General features: G+C 39.4%; 1 protein-coding gene across 2 annotated transcripts; it reads left to right on the top strand.

Annotated features, from left to right (window-relative positions):
* Positions 1–1,879: 1,879 nt before the first annotated feature.
* FAM177A1 (family with sequence similarity 177 member A1) lies at positions 1,880–19,864 on the top strand. Of its 2 annotated transcripts, XM_047797675.1 has the most exons (6): positions 1,880–2,038; positions 2,155–2,278; positions 8,563–8,736; positions 14,266–14,332; positions 16,032–16,129; positions 17,780–19,864. In XM_047797675.1, the coding sequence occupies exons 2-6, from the start codon at positions 2,180–2,182 to the stop codon at positions 17,984–17,986; spliced, it is 645 nt and encodes a 214-aa protein (XP_047653631.1). In that variant the 5' UTR covers positions 1,880–2,038; positions 2,155–2,179; the 3' UTR covers positions 17,987–19,864. The 2 variants fall into 2 exon arrangements, with proteins under 2 accessions (XP_047653631.1, XP_047653630.1); XM_047797674.1 differs by lacking the exon at positions 1,880–2,038 and having other exon boundaries at positions 2,073–2,278.
* The last annotated feature ends 532 nt before the right edge of the window (positions 19,865–20,396 follow it).

Raw genomic sequence — 20,396 nt, 5'->3', positions numbered from 1 at the left:
CCAGTAAGAGGAAAGGGATTTTGAGCACATGTAATGTAGAGCCATTTTATTTATGAAAGCCAATTCATGAAGCCTTTAACAATTGGTTCTTTATTTTTCTTTTCAATTATTACAGAGTTTGTTTTTGCTGTTTTGGATTGTCTCAATCCCTTGCTAATGCCAGCAAACAGCACCAGATCATGTGACTAAAACTTGTGTGCATTAGCAACACACTAATTTGATTTTATTACCAGACTATAGACTAAGAATTTCCACACAATTTAAAAAATATAGATGGCTTTCAAATAACTTTTTGTTTTTAAGGTTTTTGGTTTTTTTTAGGTTGTCGTAGTTAGATGCAGGATAGAAAGTATACAAGAATATTAAGCAGAGAGTAAGGAAAAAGAACTTTTGCACAGGAGGAGAAAGGAATAGTTAAGGTTGTAGGGGTCTTGGTCCTGCTGGTGCCATGCTGAATAGAAGATATTCTAGGCAATAACTTGGGGAGAATTTATCAACTTTGGCATGAAAATGGAATTTAAAGTATCAAATGAAGCTCCTTCTCCATGGCCAAAATGATGTATTTGACTTTCGACCTCTGCAACTAGTGAAAATTGTGTGAAAACTCTCATACTAAAACTGCAATAAACGCCCAACTAGTTTTTTATTTTTATTTACCTAGACGCCCAACTAGTTTTTTTTTATTTTATTTTTTTTTTTTTTTTGTATTTTTGCCATTCTTGGGCCGCTCCCACTGCATATGGAGGTTCCCAGGCTAGGGGTCTAATCGGAGCTGTAGCTGCCGGCCTATGCCAGAGCCACAGCAATGCAGGATCGGAGCCATGTCTGCAACCTACACCAAAGCTCACAGCAACGCCGGATCGTTAACCCCCTGAGCAAGGCCAGGGATGGAACCCCCAACCTCATGGTTCCTAGTCAGATTCATTAATCACTGCGCCACAACGGGAACGCCAATCATGGCTTTTTAATTTGGTTGAACATTGGGAAAAAATTGGAAAAGTCTGAAATGTTCCTTCTTACACACAAAACCCCCTAAATAGATAATACATCATTCCTCACATTCGTTAACACAGAAGTTTGCTGCTACCCTTTGTTCTCCTTCAGGTCTCACTTAATTTTTTCTAGAGTGACATATACTTAAGTACTTCAGACAAAGGTAAACCAAATTCGCCTTTGAGTTTCTTTCTTTTTTTGTCTTTTTAGGGCCGCTCCCGAGGCATATGGAGGTTCCCAGGCTAGGGGTCTAATCTGGAGCTGTAGCTGCCGGCCTATGCCAGAGCCACAGCAGCACCAGATCCAACCCGCGTCTGCAACCTACACCACAGCTCATGGCAACGCCGGATCCTTAACCCACTGACCAAGGCCAGGGATCAAACCCGCAACGTCATGGTTCCTAGTGGGATTCTTAACCATTGAGTCAAGATGGGAACTCCTGGGGTTCTTATTTAAAGGTATTTTGGCTAGACTATCATCCATGTAAGAAATGGAAAACTTAGCATGAGCCGTTTATTAAAATTTTTTTTTCAAAGATATGTTTGGGTCACTTTGCTGTAAGCAGAAATTGGCACAACATTGTAAATCAACTACACTATAATAAAAAAAGATTTTCAAGTGCAAAAAACAAAAAATTTTTTTCAGTAACCACATCTCATCACAAGCCTTTGAAGCACCCTACGCAGCTGTTCTCATGAGTGCAGAAGACAAGGCCTGGCAGGTGACTGCCCAGGATGCATCTGATGAGTGGCTGCGCGGAAATCCCAAAGCCTGGCCTCTAGGTTCAGGTACGAGCTATGACGTCACTGGTGGTGCCAGGCAGCAAGCTCCGGACGTGGGCCGGGCCGGATATGGTACTGCAGAAGGCCCCGCCCCGCAGGAGCCATTTGTTGCGCGGTTCAGACAGCGGTCAGTTGGAGCCCCTGTGTCGCGCCTGCGGGGCGGGGCGCCTGTGGGCCCCGCCCCTCAGGCCGGCCCCACCTCAAGGCCGCCCCGCCCCTCCCGCTGTGGCGAGCTCGGGCGCGGCGCGAGGCGGGCGCTAGGGGTGAGTTTTACTTCCGGACAGCGGGCTAGGACGGTGACAGCGGGCTAGGACGGCGCCTGGGAGGGGAGGCGGAGGATGGAAGTGGGCTTATCGGCCGTGACCTTGTATCTCGCCAGCGCCAGCAGTCCTGCCGCGGCGACAATGATGGACCGGGAGCCAGTGAACCGGGAGGAGGGAGGAGAAGCAGTGGGTGTCTCCGGAGCTGCGGCCGCCTCGGCGTTCAGGGAATCGTCTGGGCAGGTAGGTGGGGCCGCGCAGGGTTGCCGCGGCGCTGAGGCTGAGGCCGGGAGAGCCCAGCCGCCTGTCTGCCTCGTCCACCCGCAGCTTTTGGCCTGCCCGGCCTTCCTCGGAGCAGGCCGTCCGCCGGGGGTGCGTTTCGAGACTCCTCTTCACGGTATCCCCGCCTCTGCTCCGAGCATCTGCTTGAGGGAAGGGGCAGACGTTTCTGCAGTCGGATCGCTGCTTGGCAACCCCTGCACTGACAGCCCCGCTGACTCTGGGGTGGCCTAGTGTTTAGAGGGGTTACGTTGCAGCTTCAGGTCTGCTAGCGAGAGAAAGAAGGCGTGTCCCCGAAAGGCTGTCCTTTAGCTGGAAGCCAGGTGACGCTGGCTAAAATCATTTCTCAGTCTCTCGTTGTGGGAGCGCCTGACTTGGCATCTGCCCTTTGGTTAGCTAATAGCAACTACATGCTGTGCATTTACAGGCTCCTCCCCCACTCCCCAATCCTTATAACTTGTGCTTGAGGCGGGCGTTCACCCCCATTTCACCAGAAGGGTAACTATGGCTCAGAGCTGCCCTCTCCAATAGACGTACAATGCCAGCCGCATTGTAAATTGTACATTTTCTAGTAGCCACATTAAAAAAGTAAAAAGAAACCGGTGAACTTAATTTTAATATTCAATTTTATGTAACCCAATTTATTAGAACATTTCAACATGTAGTTAATATGAACTGAAATTAATTTTATATTTTAACCCAATTTGTCAAAAAACATTTCAACATGTAATTTAATGTGAAAGTTATCGATGAGAAATTTCACATTCTCTCTGCTTTCTAGTCTTTGAAATCCTTTGTGTATTTCAACACATCTCAGTTTATTTTAGCCGCGTTTCAAGTGAGCATTAGCCACATGTGGCTGCTGGTTACTGTATTGGACAGCATAAGTCTAGGGAGTTATGTTATGTTTGGAGGCTTATTTTATTTTGGATTTGGTAATCAGAAGTAGTAGTGTGGGATCTTCGGCCAAGTAAAACTAATGAAAAAATGGCTTTATCTGAAACCAGCTCAGGAGTATACAATTTTGATGTTAAAAACCTCCAGTTGCTTCTGTGTAGAAATCTTCTGACCTTCCAGTGAGAACAAAGCTTTTCAGTAGGTTCATTTTTGAGACTAACTACCTGAATGTTAGTAAGACATCTCCCCCAAACTTAGATTCCTAGAGAATGGTGCCTAAACGTAAGTAAAGTTCAAATAAGATTTAGTTTGTGTTAACAAAACCCTTTTTCACATGCTAGTCTTTATATGGAATTGTTTTTTCTTCTACTTAAGAAGGGGGAAGGGGAGTTCCTATTGTGGCTCAGAAGAAACGAACCCTACTAGTATCCATGAGGATGCAGGTTTGATCCCTGGCCTTGCTCAGTGGGTTAAGGACCCGGCGTTGCTGTGAACTGTGGTGTTCACAGCAGGTCACAGACTCGGCTCAGATCCTGAGTTGCTGTGGCTGTGGTGCAGGCCGGCAGCTGTAGCTCCAATTCCACCCCTAGCCTGGGAACTTCCATATGCTGCAGGTGAGGCCCTAAAAGGAAGAAAAAAAGAAGGGGAAAGGTAACCTGCAAGAAGGAATTTGGGGCAATGCTAATTGCTTAGGAAGCCACTTGTTATGTTCAGTTGAGACCTGTTGTTGACAGGTATACTTGAACAGAGCCTTTAAGTCCAAAGTGCTTGGTGTGTTTTCCATTTGATTTTGCTTCTGCTACTGTAATTACTTTCATCACTGCTTCAGTTCTGAATCTCTCTAATAGCAAAGTATACATACCTGTACCAATTTATCAGATAAATGTTGTTTGAAGAGAGTCCTTTTGTTGTGGCTTAGTGCTGTGATCTTATTTTCACATTCTTGGCTAAAACAAAACAAAACAAAATAAATACTCAAACCTAAAGAAGACTGTAGAACAAAAGTACAAAGTCATAGGAATACCCCCATCACTTGTTCTTCACATTCGCACTCCCCCAAAGTGCTAAGTTTCTGTGTACTTTTCTGGGATTTCCTATCCATACACAGTCTTTCTTATTACACAGATGGGTCCATACTATGCAGTTTTCTAACATCCCTTTTTTGGTCTCTCATTCACATTCCTGAAGCAGAAACATTTCTGGAACTCCCCAGGTCTATGTCTAGGGATTTGACCAAAGTAAGAGGGGAAGAGGCCAGTGAGGTGGAGACTTGGGTGGAAGGAGAGGCTGCTGTCCTATACTCCTTCGTTGGGTTGTTAGAACTGAGAAATCCCAAATGCCATGAAGGGAAGGAGACAGAGATAGGAGCCTGGGTCTGTGTTTAGATTTAGGTCTCAAATGAGGCCATTCAGCAGCTTCTCCGACTAGACCTTTAACCAGAATCTTAGCTTCAATATTACTAAAGGAATTAAAATTTCAGTATTTATTCATTTATTTATTTAGCACTTCTGCTACCAAGCACTTGGGATATGCCAGGATCTCTAGGCTAAAGGGTATAGCAGTGAAGGATACACACTGTGCCTACTCCCATGTTGCTAACCACCTTTTTGGGGAAGGTTACTCAGAATAAATTCCAAGTGTAATACAAATTTTTAAAAAGTTCTGGGTGCTGTGGAAGTACAAAAAAGAAAATTGTGGGAGTTCCCGCTGTGGTATAGCAGGTTAAGGGTCTGGCATTGTCTCTGGTGGTACGGGTTTGACCCCTGGCCAGGTGCAGTGGGTTAAGAATCTGGCAGCTGTGGCATAGGTTGCAGCTGTGGCTCAGATTTGATCCCTGGCTTAGGAACTTCCATATGCCTCAGATATGGCCAAAAAAAAAAAAAGGAAAATTGCCGCTAAAATCAGGTCCCAAGGAACAGGATAAGCAGATTTACAGTACAGTTAACCATAAAATGTAATAAAATGTTAATTGGCATTACATCTCATAATTTCCTGGTGTTAGGAAATTGTCTTCTCAGATCTTTGGAGTTTTTTAAAATGGACTTTGTATAATTGACAGTGAAAATTTTCTTACCTGCAAATTTACTGGTTTGTCTGTAAAAATGAAACATTTGCAAATTCAGAGAAATAACTTTCATTTATGATTTTTGGAAATTTTGATCAAATTATTTCCTGGTTGTTTTACCCGTCAGTACCTCCCTTAAATAATTAACCCCCCACTCACCTCCTTGCCAAGTAGAGGTTGGAATCACATGGCATAGATTCTTTCATAATTTTTTTATTTAATTTGCCAGTCTGGTTCCTTAAGATGAGGGGTTGACAAACTATAGCTTATGGGCCAGATCCCACCAGCCACTGATTTATATAAACTTTTATTGGAACATAGCCTATTTGTTGTATATTGTCCATGGCTACTTTTGCAGAGTCCTGTAGTTGTGACAGAGATTACATGGTTCTCAAAGCCTAAAATATTTATTAACTGTCCTTTATCGGTAAAGTTTATTCACTTCTGCTTAAGATGATACACCTAAAATTATGGTTTTAATGTATCAAAAATTAATATTAAACTTTTAAAAGAAAGTGTTTAAAGTCTCTTTAATAAAAATCCTCATGTGAAATGTGATGACTAGAACAAATAAAATGCCATTTTGAATTACGTATTATGTATAGAGAATATTACTCAAAGTTCTGTTTATACTTAACTTTGGTATTAGAATGAAAAATATGAATCATGTTTCAGCCTTCCTCTTTGTCCCTTTTGGACAAAACAGAGCCGAGACTCAGTTAATGGAGTTAGATAAGTTTTTATCCAGTTACTATGACCCAACCAGAATGTTTTTATTTATCAGAAATGTCCAAGGAATATAAAGCAGTTAAGCCAATGAAAGGCACCTCTTCTCCTATGCTGTGTCTTAGAAAAGAAAATTAAGCCAATGAAAGATGGCTAAAAGAAGAATGAGAAGCTACTTCGGCTCTGATGGGGATGGAGTGGGGGTGGAATAAGGGATGGTGATATATTGTGGATGGTCTCAATTCTGTTCATTGACTGGGACTGTTGCTTTGGCATCAGATACATCCAGTTAGTATGATGACTTGAGATCTATAACCCAGCTCCTCCGACAATCCCTTGCCTATAAAGAGATCCAAAAAGTCATGGTCCAAGAGGAGACACTGGTGTCAGGACAACCATAAACCAAACCTCATATCAAGGGGAAAAAATGAAATTGGGTAGGAATGGCTTACCATGCCTAGGGACCAGGGATAGAAGAAAGGTAGCCTAGGTAGACTGTTTATTGTCCATCTTATTTATGGACACAACAAATGGCCTCATCCTCCATTATTAAAGGCTGGGGTATGTTTGAAACCTCAGGACAAGCTAGGGAGAATTGTGGTTTGTGGTTTTTAGTTTTTCAGGTTAATCTGCCCATGCTGTCAAAGTTTTCATGGTCTCGGTTTGCTATACTGAAGTTAAAGTTTCTGTCAGGGATGTCCATGTGTCTCCTGGAACAATATGTGTGTTCTTTGGGTTGGGTATACCTAGATTAAAATCCTGGCTAATGACTAAATTTACCTTTGGGAAGTGGAGAACAGAGAAGAACCAGATGTCTTTTCTAAGAAGGACCTTAGAGGATTAAGAGGAAACAATGCATACAAATAAAGTTACTTGGAGTCCCCATTGTGGCTCAGCAGAAACGAATCTGACTAGTATCCATGAGGATGCAGGTTTGATTCCTGGCCCCACTCAGTGGGTTAAGGATCTGACGTGGCTGCAAGCTGTGGTGTAGGATGCAGATGTGGCTCAGATCTGGTGTTGCTTGGCTGTGGTGTAAGCGGGTGGCTATGGCTCTGATTTGACCCCTAGCCTGGGAACCTCCATATGCCAAGGGTGCAGCCCTAAAAAGACAAAAGACCAAAAAAAAAAAAAAAAAAGTTACTTATACTTGCTTAATTGGGCAATTCTTGTCCACAATTCTTATCAGTACAATTTCATCTTTGCAATTGCAGTTCAAGAAACTTTTTAGTGGTTGAACAGCAGTCATGGGTTTAAATGATATGTGGTCATATCTACAAGTGTAAGAATCCTTACAGAGGACAAAATTTTTGCACTCTGGACTATCCTGGAGAATCCTACTGACAGGGACTCTGATCACAGCGATCCCACAGTCCTGTATCATTTTGCTTAGTTTTAGTTTTAAAATTGTACCAGTAATACGCGAACATATTCTCATCAGGAAAATAAATAACAACAAAATACAGAAAGAATAAAAAGCCCCCTTGGCTACCCCTGTCCGTGACCTCCTCCCCCATCTTTGTACCTAACCCCAGGGGTAACCACTGTTGCAAAAGTTTTCTTAGGAGTTGAAACTTGAGGCAAGATGATATGGAAAAGCTCTTCATCCTTTCCCACAATATGCCTTTACTCTGAGTTTGGAACATTGGCTACATGTATGAGGTAAAATTAGTATTTCCCTAGAAATGACATTTAGATGTAGTTAGAATTCCGTGGACTTTTATAATTTTAAAATTTGTAAAATCTTTTTTACTATCAGGAAAACTCAGTTGTCATAGTGACTAAAAAATCTGGAAGTTCAAATATAGAACACTGATGTCGTGCTTTCCAGATATGATTTACAAAGGAGTGCACTGGCCTGCACAATGTGTGTGCTTTAACTTTTTTTCAATTTTAATGTCTTTATTTGGGGCATGCTTTCTCCAAAGATCTACTCTTCATCTGTAGCTTTACTCATTTTTGGTAACTGCTTGGACCTAAAAGGCATTTGAATTTGGGAGTCTTGTTTTGAAAAGAGGAGAGGTTCAGAATTAAGCTGAACTGGTTTTGTTTTGCTCACCCATAGCTAAGCTCAAGTCCAAAGACTTAGCAGTTTACCTAATACAAACTGTTATTTTATTTTATACATCTTAACATGTGTATGCATCTATGTGATTTTCCTTTGATATTACACATGAATCCCTCCTTAACTAGCATTCTTCTTTAAAATTATCAATGTCCATCTAGCATGTCTTCACACATTATACAGTTTGGAATTGCTATGACTTGAAATGTTGTGCCTGACTTCTTAGCTGTTGACTTCAAAAGTTTAGTTTGTTAGGTTTTTTTTTTTTTTTAACCTCGGTATGCAGAGATTTGCTTTATTACTCATTAAACTTCATTTATGCTGTTAATATGCTTTTGTGTGTATGATCTATTTTATTAAAAAAAAACTATCTAAAGATCGGCTTGTATTTCTTTATTCCCTAAAATAGAGCAACCAAAAAAATTTTTTAATATGTATGAAAGAAAGTTCATCTCACTCAAAACTCTCCTTACCTTAATTTATTATTGACATTAGATGAATAATGACAGAGGCTTTGAAAATGTAGAACTGGGAGTCATAGGAAAAAAGAAGAAAGTCCCAAGGAGAGTCATCCACTTCGTTAGTGGTGAGACAATGGAAGAATACAGCACAGATGAGGATGAGGTCGATGGCCTGGAGAAGAAGGATGTTTTACCCACTGTTGATCCGGTAGGTTTGATACTGATGATCTTTTTGTTACTGTGTTTTATTTTGACTGATTCGTTTCCCTTAAACATTGAATGGAAGGAAGCATTTGAGGTTTAAACTATATTCTGGTTTTAAAATTATCTGTTATGATTTTGATAGAAACCAGCATTTTTACACAGTGTGGGTGGAAAATATATCTTGTATTTCAGTAGTCTGAATAGTTTGTGTCAAAGTTCTTTGTAAGTCTGGATAGTTTCTTTAAGGTTTCTCTAAATAGAGTGCTTGAAATCCAGTCCCTTTATTAAAGACTGTACCACTATGGTGGTTTCCACCCCAATCTTAGAAATTGTCAGTCGGTTCTTTTTTATATTGTCTCAAGACTTGCTTAGAAGATATGAGTGTACAGAGCCTAAGTCTGTATTCTTCACCAGCTAAGTTAAGCATTTCTAAATTATAAAAGATGTGGCTGTAAAACTATAAGACTGGCTGTACTTTTTTTTTAAAAAAGGAGTGTTGCTCTTCTAAATAGTCATTTTGATAGTTCACATAGTAGAATAGAGAATTATTTAGATTTTGTTTTAAAATGTTATTACAAATTTTTCATCAGATTTGGTTCTAAAAAGATAGTAAAAATATCAGATCCAGATTCTCTTCTATTCTGTGCAATATATTCTGAAGGCAGTTCCGTATGCATGCAGAATATTGTAGAAGCGTTTCATATAATGGAAGAATTGCTGAAATAAACGCCTTTCTTTTAAATTACTTTGAAGGGTTTCTTATTTGTCTGTATAAATTTATGTATATCTGTTTTAAAAAGTCTTTGTCTCAAAAGTTGTCCTCTGTTTACGTAGAAACTGTTAATAAAGGCATCACATAAAGAAAAATGCATCCTTACTATTTTCCTAAAGCTTTACTCTTTTTATTTATTTTATTTTTTGCCTGTGCCTGGGGCATGTGGAAGTTCCTGGGGCATGTGGAAATTCCTAGGCCGTGGATCAAACCTGAACCACAGCAATGACCCAAGCCACTGCAGTGACCATGCCGGATCCTTAATCTGCTGTACCACAGGAGAGCCTTTCTTTTTTTCGGCAATTTAAACAATTTTTTCTTTTTTTTTTTTCTTTTTTTGCTTTTTGCTTTTTAGGGCTGCACCCATGGCATATGGAAGTTCCCAGGCTAGGGGTCAAATTGGAGCTACAGCTGCGGGCCTACACCACAGCCACAGCAATGCAGGATCTGAGTCATGTCTTCGACCTACACCACAGGTCACGGCAATGCTGGATCCTTAACCCACTGAGAGAGGCTAGGGATCAAAGCCACATCCTCATGGCTCCTAGTCGGGTTTGTTAACCACTGAGCCGTGAAGGGAACTCCCAGCAATTCTTTTTCAAAAAGATTTATTGAGGAGTTCTTGTCGTGGCTCAGTGGAAACAAATCCAACTTGGAACCTTGAGGTTGTGGATTTGATCCCTGGCCTCACTCAGTGGGTTAAGGATCTGGCATTGCTGTGAGCTGTGGTATAGGTCACAGATGAGGCTTGTGTTGCTGTGACTGTGGCTTAGGCTGGCAGTTGTAGCTCCAATTGGACCCCTAGCCTGGGAACCTTCATATGCCACAGGTGCAGCCCTAAAAAGCAAAAATAAATACATATAAATAAATAAAAAGCTTTATTGAGATGCAATTCACATAGCATACCATTCACCAATTTTAAATTTGCAGTTTAGGAGTTCCCCAGTGGCCTGGTGGTTAATATCCAGTGTTGTCACTGCTGTGGTTGGGGTCACTGTGTTGTGAGTTCAGTCTCTGGCCCAGGAATTTATGCATGCTGTCAGCGTAGCCAAAAAATAAAATGAAAAATAAAATTTGCAGTTCAGAGGTTTTTAGTATATTCACTGATATGTGCAGCCATTAACACAATTTTAGTACATTTGTATCTCCTCAAAAAGAAATCCAGAACCCTGGAGTTCCCGTCGTGGCTCAGTGGTTAACGAATCTGACTGGGAACCATGGGTTGCAGGTTTGGTCCCTGGCCTTGCTCAGTGGGTTGAGGATCCGGCGTTGCCATGAGCTGTGGTGTAGGTTGCAGACATGGCTGGGATCTGGCGTTGCTGTGGCTCTGACGAAGGCCAGTGGCTACAGCTCCGATTAGACCCCTAGCCTGGGAACTTCCATGTGCCTTGGGAGCGGCCCAAGAAATGGCAAAAAGACCAAAAAAAAAAAGAAAGAAATCCAGAACCCTCCATCTCCCCAGTCCCTGACAACCACTTATCTATTTTCTGTCTATAGATTTCCCTAGTATAGACATTACATATGAATGAATTCATAATATGTGATCTTTTGTGACTGGCTTCTTTTACCTAGCATAATGTTTTCAAGGTTTATCCATGCTATAGCATGTGGGACTTCATTCCTTTTTTTTGATATACCATGTTTGTCAGGTCAAGGACAATGGAGCTGTTTCTGGCCTTTGGGCTATTATGAGTAATTAAGCTGTGAACATTCGTGTACAGGTGTTTTGGTGGTTGTGTGTTTTCATTTTTCTTGTGTGCACCTTCGAGTAGAATTGCTGGATCACATGGTAACTCTATACCCATAGCCTCTGCTTTTTGAAAGTTTGTTCTACACCACTTCACTTTTACGGAAAACCTACACTAGTACCTGTTTTCGCTAACTGAAAGAAAGCCAAAGAGGATTTGCGCTTTTATGAAAAAAGATGAAAAGCAAAAATAGCATCCAGAGTTTGTTGTGCAGTGAGCCCTTGTAGAGGCAGCGTACGCCTTGAACAGTGAGAGAAGTGACTAGAAGCTCCTTCCTTGGGAACTACACTCAGCATCAGGCTGCCTTAGCTTTGAAATTTGTGAACATCTGTGCTTTATCTCAGTTTATTTTGTTCAGCTGTTAGCAGTATGTGTCCCAAGGTAATTGCTTCTTTGCTTTACACAATTTTAGTTCATATATGCAAGAGTTCATAGGAATTCTCTACTTTCAGATGGTAGGGAAATCCTGAATTTAATCATTTGAAGAACTTCAAAAAACTATTTTCCAAAGTGGCTGTACCATTTAAAATTTCTGCCAGTGCTGTATGAAGGTTCTCATTTCTCTGTATCCTTATCAACACTGGTTATTACCTTTTTTATCCTGACCATCCTAGTAGGTGTGAAGTGGCATCTCATTATGGTTTTGTTTGCATTTCCCTGATGGCCAGTGATGTTGAGCATCTTTTCATGTGTTTATGGGCCATTTGTACATCATCCATAGAGAAATGCCTATTCAGATAGCTTGCCTGTTTTTTTTTTTTTTAAATTGAGGTACAGTTGATGTACAATGTTATGTAAATTTCAGGTGTACAACATAGTGACTCACAATGTTTAAAGGTTATATTCCATTTATAGTTGATTATAAAATATTGGCTATATTCCCTGTGTTGTGCTATATATCCTTGTAACATTTATTTTCTTTTTCCTTTTTTTTTTTTCTGTCTTTTTAGGGCTGCACTCATGGCATATGGAGGTTCCCAGGCTAGGGGTCCAGTCGGAGATATAGCCGCCAGCCTACACCAGAGCCACAGCCACAGCCACACCAGATCTGAGCCACGTCTGCGACCTACACCATAGCTCATGGCAATGCCAGATCCTTAACCCACTGAGCAAGGCCAGGGATAACCCACTGAGCACTGCATCCTCATGGATACTAGTCAGATTCGTTTCCACTGAGCCATGGCAGGAACTCTGTATTTTCTTTACAGAGAAAAGAACTAAATTCTTGCAACTAAATTCCCTACCTGTGTCTTGCCTCTTCCCCTCCCCACTTCCCACTGGTAACCAGTAGTTTATTCTCTATGTCTGTGAATCTGTATCTTTCGATATCTTTGGTATACTTATTTTTCATCAAAAGACTGTTGTATATTTTCTCCTCTCTGCTTTAACCTATCTGCCCAGTCTTACAGATATTCCTTTTTAAAAAATATTTAAAATATGCAACTTTATTTTTTAAGGTAATTTGCATGAGAAGTTGATAAGACAGTGGACACTCAAAATGACTTTGAAAACCTTTAGGTGAAAAATTTTCCTGGACCAGGAGAAAGAAAGTGACACTGAAATTGGCAACCTCATCAGCTTTAGATATCAGAAAAGAAAGCTACTTTTATTTCAACAACACAAAGAGTTGTTTCCAGTGTCTATAGTTTTCAGTCTTACAGATATTCTTTTTTTTTTTTTGTCTTTTTAGGGCTGCACCTGCGGCATATAGAATTTCCCAGGCTAGGGGTCTAACTGGAGCTACAGCTGCCAGCCTACACCACAGCCACAGCAACACTGGATCCAAGCTGCATCTGCGACCTACACCACAGCTCACGGCAATGCCGGATCCTTAACCCACTGAGTGAGGCCAGGGATCGAACCTGTATCCTCATGGATACTGGTCAGTTTAATTAGCGCTGAGCCACAATAGGAACTCCCCAATAATTGATGTATTTGATTGCTTGTAGGGTCTATACTGTGTTTTCTTTTCGTAAACAAAAATATTGGTATAATGAAGCATGCTCGTATTACCCGTTTCATCCATAGAGACAAACCATGTGTTAAGCTTCACAAAAGTATTCTTTGAAATTACAGTGCCAAGGTTAATTATGCAAGTGTGTAGTGTAGATTGCATTCTGCCAGTGGTTCCAGTCTACCAAATATATATTAAACTTTTCTTGGGTTATATATACTCTGGCCCCTTTTTAATCCTTCAAGAAACAGGAAAACTCATCTTGCCACTTATTGGTTACTTATTTTCCCACCATTAAAAGTTCATTTGGTAGTTCCTGTTGTGGCTCAGCGGTTAACAAACCCTACTAGCATCCCTGAGGATTCGGGTTTGATTCCTGGCCTCACTCGGTGGGTTAAGGATTCAGTGTTGCCGTGAGCTGTGGTGTAGGTCTCAGACTCAGCTCAGATCCCGCATTGCTGTAGCTGTGGTGTAGGGCGGTTGCTACAGCTCTGATTTGACCCTGAGCCTGGGAACCTCTGTATGCTGTGGGTGTGGCCCTCAAAAGACGAAAGACAAAAAAAAAAGTTCATTTGATAGGCGCTTACTTATCCTGTTTAATTTCTCTGAACCTTAATTTCCCCACTAAACCATGTGTTGTACTTTAGAGCCCTTTCCATTGACCGTACACACTCTCTGATGTGCTTTTGAACAGCGAAGACCAAACAGCAGCAAGACAGGAGAAAGGAAGGCTCTGGATTTTCAACTCATAATCAAGAGTTGATTATGATTATCTCATATAATCAAGATTGTGACTTATGAACTTATTTCAATGGCTTCTGCTTTTTTTTGTTGTTATTCAATGAGCTTAAGGTGGTGGTAATTATATGGGTGAATATAAAATGTCTTTGTGACATTCTACCTACAAATCTTTTAGTTTTTTTATTGGATTGTAGTCTTTTTATAGTACTGTCTGTAGAATATTCTGTGTGCTCAGCAAGTATTTGACTACTTCATTCTGGCCTAAAAATATACAATGAATTTAGGTATGAATGCTGCTAACCTAATCTTTTGTTGCAGACAAAACTTACCTGGGGCCCATACTTATGGTTTTACATGCTTCGTGCTGCCACATCAACCCTCTCAGGTATTACTTTTCTGTTTGAGTATTGTATAACCATTATGTTCGAAGAACAGAAGCTTTGCCAAAAAGGGTGTTTTCAGAAATGAAGAAGAAACATTTAGGAGTTAGTTACCTCCTTCTCAGCAGCTATCTAAGATACTAGTCGGAAGATACTAATCTAGCTCGTACGTAACCTTAAAACATTCTTCAGCTTCTAGATGTGCTAATATCTAGAAGAATATCCAACTAATATCCATAAGGATGCAGGTTCAATCCCTGGCCTCATTCAGTGGGTTAAGGATCCAGAGTTGCTGCAAGCTGCAGCACAGGTCCCAGATGTGGCTAGGATCCCACATTGCTATGACTGTGGTGTAGGCCAGCAGCTGCAGCTCTGATTTGACCCCTAGCCTGGGAACTTCCATATGCCTCAAGTGCAGCCCTAAAGAAAAAAAAGAAAAAAAGAAAAAAAAGGACTGAAAAATATCTGTACTAATTTATATCCAATTTTCATATTCTTAAACCTTTTCTGTTAGCAGTTACTTTGCTATTTTGTCATTTGCTTCCCTGATACTCTTCTTATTCTCTTTGCTTATTCTAAAGCCTGTTGTTATAATTCATTTATTTTATTAATATTTCATTTATTAAGTTTACATATAACTAAATTATATTTGATAGAAATTAATTATCAATTTACAACTTAATCATGTTAACTTTAAATATGTATTTTATTTATTTTCTCTCTTTTTTTTTTTTTGTGGTGCCTGTGGCATACAGAAGTTCCCAGGCCAGGGATCGAACCTGAGCCATGGCAGTGACAATACTGGATCCTTAACTTGCTATGTCCTCAGAGATTTCCTTAAATATGTATTTTTTATTTAAATTTAAATTAAATTAACATTTTTTTCTGTACCCACTGCATATGGAAGTTCCCAGGCCAGGGATTGAATCCATATTGCCACTGTGACCTATGGTGCAGCCGCAGCAACACTGCATCCTTAACCCACTGGGCTGGGTTGGGGTTTGAACCCATGCCTCAGCAGCCACCTGAGCCACTGCAGAGGCAATGCCAGCTCCTTAACCTGCTGTGCCATAGTGGGAACTTCTTAAACATGTATTTTAAGTCATAAAGTTTTCCTCCACCTCCTATTTTGACTCCTTTGTAGCTTCTGGCACTTTATGCCTTTTATTAGATCTAAGTTTGAATAGTAATTCATTCAACAAACATTTTACTGAGCCCTCAATCTATGCTAGATGGTCTGGTGTGATGAAAAGAATATGAACTTTATATTCAGACCTGGATCGAATATTGGATCTCCTTTGTCAGCTTGGGCGAGTTCTTCAGCCTCTTAGAGTCTAACCTTTCACAGTACCTGGCACATGGTGACTGTTAAGAGTATAATCCATTACTTTCTGCCAGCCCAATGATAGACCAACTCTCAAAGAGTGTATTTTTCTTGAAGAAATAGACATCTAACAGATCATTGTAATACCTGGTGGTAAGTATTATAATAAGAGGTATGAGCAGTGTTATTGGGAGCCAGAAGGAGCCACTTGTGTTTCTTGGGGAAATCAAGGAAGATACACAAAAGAGATGTAGTGAACGTTCATAGTCTCCCTGAGGGTAGGGACTATAACTTTTGTATTCCTACAGTGCTTTGCACATAGAAAGGGCTTAAGGATTGTTTATGGAATTATATAAGCCATTTAACTTTTGTATTTTCAGTATGTGACTTCCTTGGAGAAAAGATTGCGTCTGTTTTGGGCATCAGCACCCCAAAATACCAGTATGCCATCGATGAGTATTACCGGATGAAGAAGGAGGTATGTTTCCTTTTTATCCATTTCCTTGATTCAGTTTGGTTTGCTGTGAACTTGATGGGTTGCATAATGAACACATGTACCTCTAGCTGCCCCAAAGGTAGCCCCTTTATGCTAGGCATTTCATTCTAGAGTCATTAATTTCTTCATCAAATTAGCATATATTTTAGAATTTTTCAATGCTGAAATAGCCTTAGTATCTATGTGCATAATAGTTAGATTTCATTGTGCTAGGTGCTTTGAGGTGCCTTATATATGTTATTTAACCTTCACACCTCTCTTTTAATTATTATTCCAATTTTAAGATGAGGAAACAAGACCCAGTCTCTGTACTTAGGATGTATTAGATTGGATGTGGGAGAAGCTAAATGGGTTTGACACCCAGAAAATTATCAGTGCTAGCAATGTGTAATGCCAGTTGTTAAGGCACAAACATATGAGGCAGTTTTGTGTGCAGATGTAGTGAGGTCTTAGGGTGAAGGTGAAATTAGTTCAGCTTTAAAGAATGAGAGCTCTAGCTCTCAAGAACCAAGGGTCTAAGTTCAAATTCTAACTTTGTAACCTTGGGCAATACTTAACCTGTATAAGCTGCAGTTTCATCTTTGTAATGGGGAAAATCGCAGCATCCATGCTCAGGGTCGCTCTAAGCATTAAAGGAGTTAATATGGAAATGCTTAGGCCAACACCTAGTGTATGTGGGTGAGCTTGAAATAAATATTACAACTGTCATTAGTCTCGTTTACGCAAATAGGGAGGGCAGTCCAGGTAAAGCTAGAATATAGTGGCAGGAAGGTATGTTGTCTGTTTGGGGAAATCTGGAAAGGTCAGTTGGCTATATTTGTTATGTGGTTTCAAAAATGTTTTATGAACAAATATTTTTAACACGACACAGCCTCATTACCTCATCTGGACTATTGCAACAGTCTCCTAAATGGGCTTTCTCCTTTTCTCTCAAGCAGGCTCTAAATGAATCTTCCTAACAGGTTACTCACTCTACTGACTACACCCATACCGCAGGGACCAAAGCAAATGCTGCCATTTTCTACATGAATTTAGTAGTTCTGGGACTAGAAGTTATTTACTCTAAATCTTTATAGTGCTTATTCCTTTGTCTTAATAGTCTTCTTACATATCTTAACTTCCTTTCTAGATTGTAAACTTGTTGAGGGCAGGAACTGCCTTATCTATGAGGTGCTTATGGGAACAATAGCCATGCTATATACCATTTAAGTGAATAGAACACCCAATTTTACAGAATAGGCTGCTACCCTGTAATTATAGTGATATTAATTTTTTTAATTTAGATTAATCCAAAGAGATACAGCTCATGTCAAAGTTAATCCGGCCTCATCTAAGCTAACCAGTGCTATACTGTGTTTTAAAAATAACCTTACAATTGGCACAGAATTGTAAATCAACTATACTTCAATAAAAAAAATAACTTTACCATGTACATTTTATACATATATTTCATTTCAATTTGGAAACAGGGGAAAGGGAACTATGTCTTGTCTTAACTGGACCAAAGTGAATTGGACAATGACACTACTATTGTTTTCATTTAAAAAAGGAAAAGCATAAGCAGCTGAAAATGGGAGAAAAATATTATTCCTTTTGAACATTTTAATTATTCTTGGTATTTCCTCTTTTTAGGAAGAAGAAGAAGAAGAAGAAAATAGAATGTCTGAAGAAGCAGAAAGGCAGTACCAACAAAATAAGATGCAGGCTGATTCCACTGTCCAGTCAGATCAACCAGAAACACTGGTATCCAGTTCATTTGTGAATCTCAATTTTGAAATGGAGGGAGATTGTGAAGTAATTATGGAAAGCAAACAAAATCCAGTCCCTGTCCCTCTGTAGAATGAAATGACTATCAAACTTCTAAGGTTTTTTTTTTTTTTTTTTTAAACCAGAAACTTCACATTCTATATTCTGTGGGACTTAATACAGTTATTTATACTTTAAATTATTAAGTTATCTGCAAAGGAAAAGTGTTTCTTTATTCTTAGGCTCTATCAAAAGCCAGATTTGAAATTTGGATATTTGTACTATGCTTTTAACTGTGTCAAATTAGTACTTTGGTTTTAAAATGATCTTTAAAAAAATTTAAGGACATTCTAGAGCCCTAACCACCAATTAAAAAGAGTTAAATTATCAAGCTTGTCTGTTTATAAGGAAAAAATAATTAGGTAAGTTACTGATTAAGGCCAGTTGAGCTGGTATTTGTAGTCTTAGATTAAAAATAAGGATTTTTCCCCCCCTAGATTTTCTTATGTCTTACGTTTATATATCTAGCCATTCATTACATACTAAGGATGGTTCACTGAGTGTGTAATAAAAGGAGCAAGATAAAAGCATTTTGAACTTTCTTTCCTTGAGAATAATTTTATTTCATGGGAAGGTGATCAAGTTTATACACTACCAAATATAAAGATGGTTTTCCATTTTTTAATGAAGGCTACTTAATCTTACATTCTCTTTTAATAGTTAGACTTAAATAACTAAGTTTTAGTGTTAAAAAACACTAGTAATGGGATGAATTTATTAATGTAATTGTATTCAAATGGTGATACCTAGTGATTATCCATATGGCATGCTGGTTATGTCACTCATTCAGCCCTGAGTGCCTCCTATGGGTCAAGTAGTTGTAGGATGAGAGTGAGGAAGAGACGAAGACCGAAACCCTCCAGGGGCTCACTGTTAAATAGTGTACAAGATGCATTGGTAGCATAATTAAGTTCTTGTCATTCATCACTTCGACATAACGACAGTGGATGGTTTACTCGACCCAGGTTGGCCATCTCTGTACCCACTGTGCTATTAGCAGGTTTTACAAATGTATAATGTGAATCCCATTTTGAAAATATTCCTGTATACGTTCAGAATCTTATGTGTGTATGACTTTGACTTGTAACTAAATGTGGGTAAGGAAAAATGTGTGGAGTTATAACTAAATGTGAATAAGGAAAAACGTGTGCACTATTTCAGAAACACTGCTCTTAACCTATTCACAACCCTAAAGGGCTTTTAGAGAGTAATGGTTGTTAGTAGCCTTCTAAATAGTATTAAGCTTTCAATCCTAAATATATCTGTATAAAGTATAGCTTCAAAAAAACAACAAAGGCACATTGGGCTTATTATGGAAGTCTTTTATCAATGAACATGAACATCTGGCCACTAAATTCTTTAACTGAAATTTGAAGGATTTAGAAAAGGTAATTCTTTATTAGGAAATCACAGTTGCATCGATTCATGGTATAGTGGTTCATGGTATGTGTTGATAATCCTTTTAGTTATGGGTATAAACTATATAATGTAGTGCTTAGAGGTTTAATCTTCAGATGATGTAATGTCACCATAAATTATAGTTTACCAGTAGCTCTACAGTGCTAACCTGATATGTTCCTTGTAATTTGTTTTTATCTTCATTTGAGAAGATATTCAAATTTAGATACTTATTCGGTTATCCAGTGAAGGCAAGCATATCTAAAGGCATCTGAATCAGCTCTCCCTAGAGGCACTAAATCCTAAACGAGTTTACTCAGAAACTTACCTGATTGTAGAAGATAATGATGTATGAAGGTTTTACATTTCTTGAATTTTACTTTTTCTACTTGTCCAACAGTGGCCAGTTTATAATGTTTATATAGTTATTCACTGTGCCTTAAATTTTTATATTTTTATTTATGCAAACTATAAAATTTCCCATAAATGCATTAAATGGTTTTGTCTTTTTAAGCCTCTTTCACTTTTTCTTCCTTTTCATCCCTTTTAATAATTACTGTTCCTTCTGAATCACAGTTCATGCTATTCTAGCCTATTCTTTCATTTCATTTAAACTAAACAGTATAATTGAGAATCTTTACACTCAGTAACAAATTCTCTAACAAAATTCCTTAGCAAAATTGAGTCGTTTTGTAAAGTGTAACCCTGATGCTGGTTAATAAGGCTAGGCAAGTTTTTTCTTTTCCCGTCTTTTGTCTTTTTTTTTTAGCGCAGCACCCGCGGCATATGGAGGTTCCCAGGCTAGGGGGTCTAATCAGAGCTACAGCTGCTGGCCTACACCACAGCCACAGCAACGCCAGATCTGAGCTGCATCTGCAACCTACACCACAGTTCACTGCAACGCTGGATCCTTAACCCACTCAGCAAGGCCAGGGATTGAACCCACAACCTCATGGTTCCCAGTTGGATTTGTTTCTGTTGCATCACAACAGGAACTCCCAGGCTTTTAATACCAATGATTTTAATTAAAGTAAAATACTAATAA

This window comes from Phacochoerus africanus, chromosome 9 (genome assembly GCF_016906955.1).
Source record: "Phacochoerus africanus isolate WHEZ1 chromosome 9, ROS_Pafr_v1, whole genome shotgun sequence".
Taxonomy (NCBI): Eukaryota; Metazoa; Chordata; class Mammalia; order Artiodactyla; family Suidae; genus Phacochoerus; species Phacochoerus africanus.
This window is presented reverse-complemented; position numbering and strand designations above follow the sequence as displayed.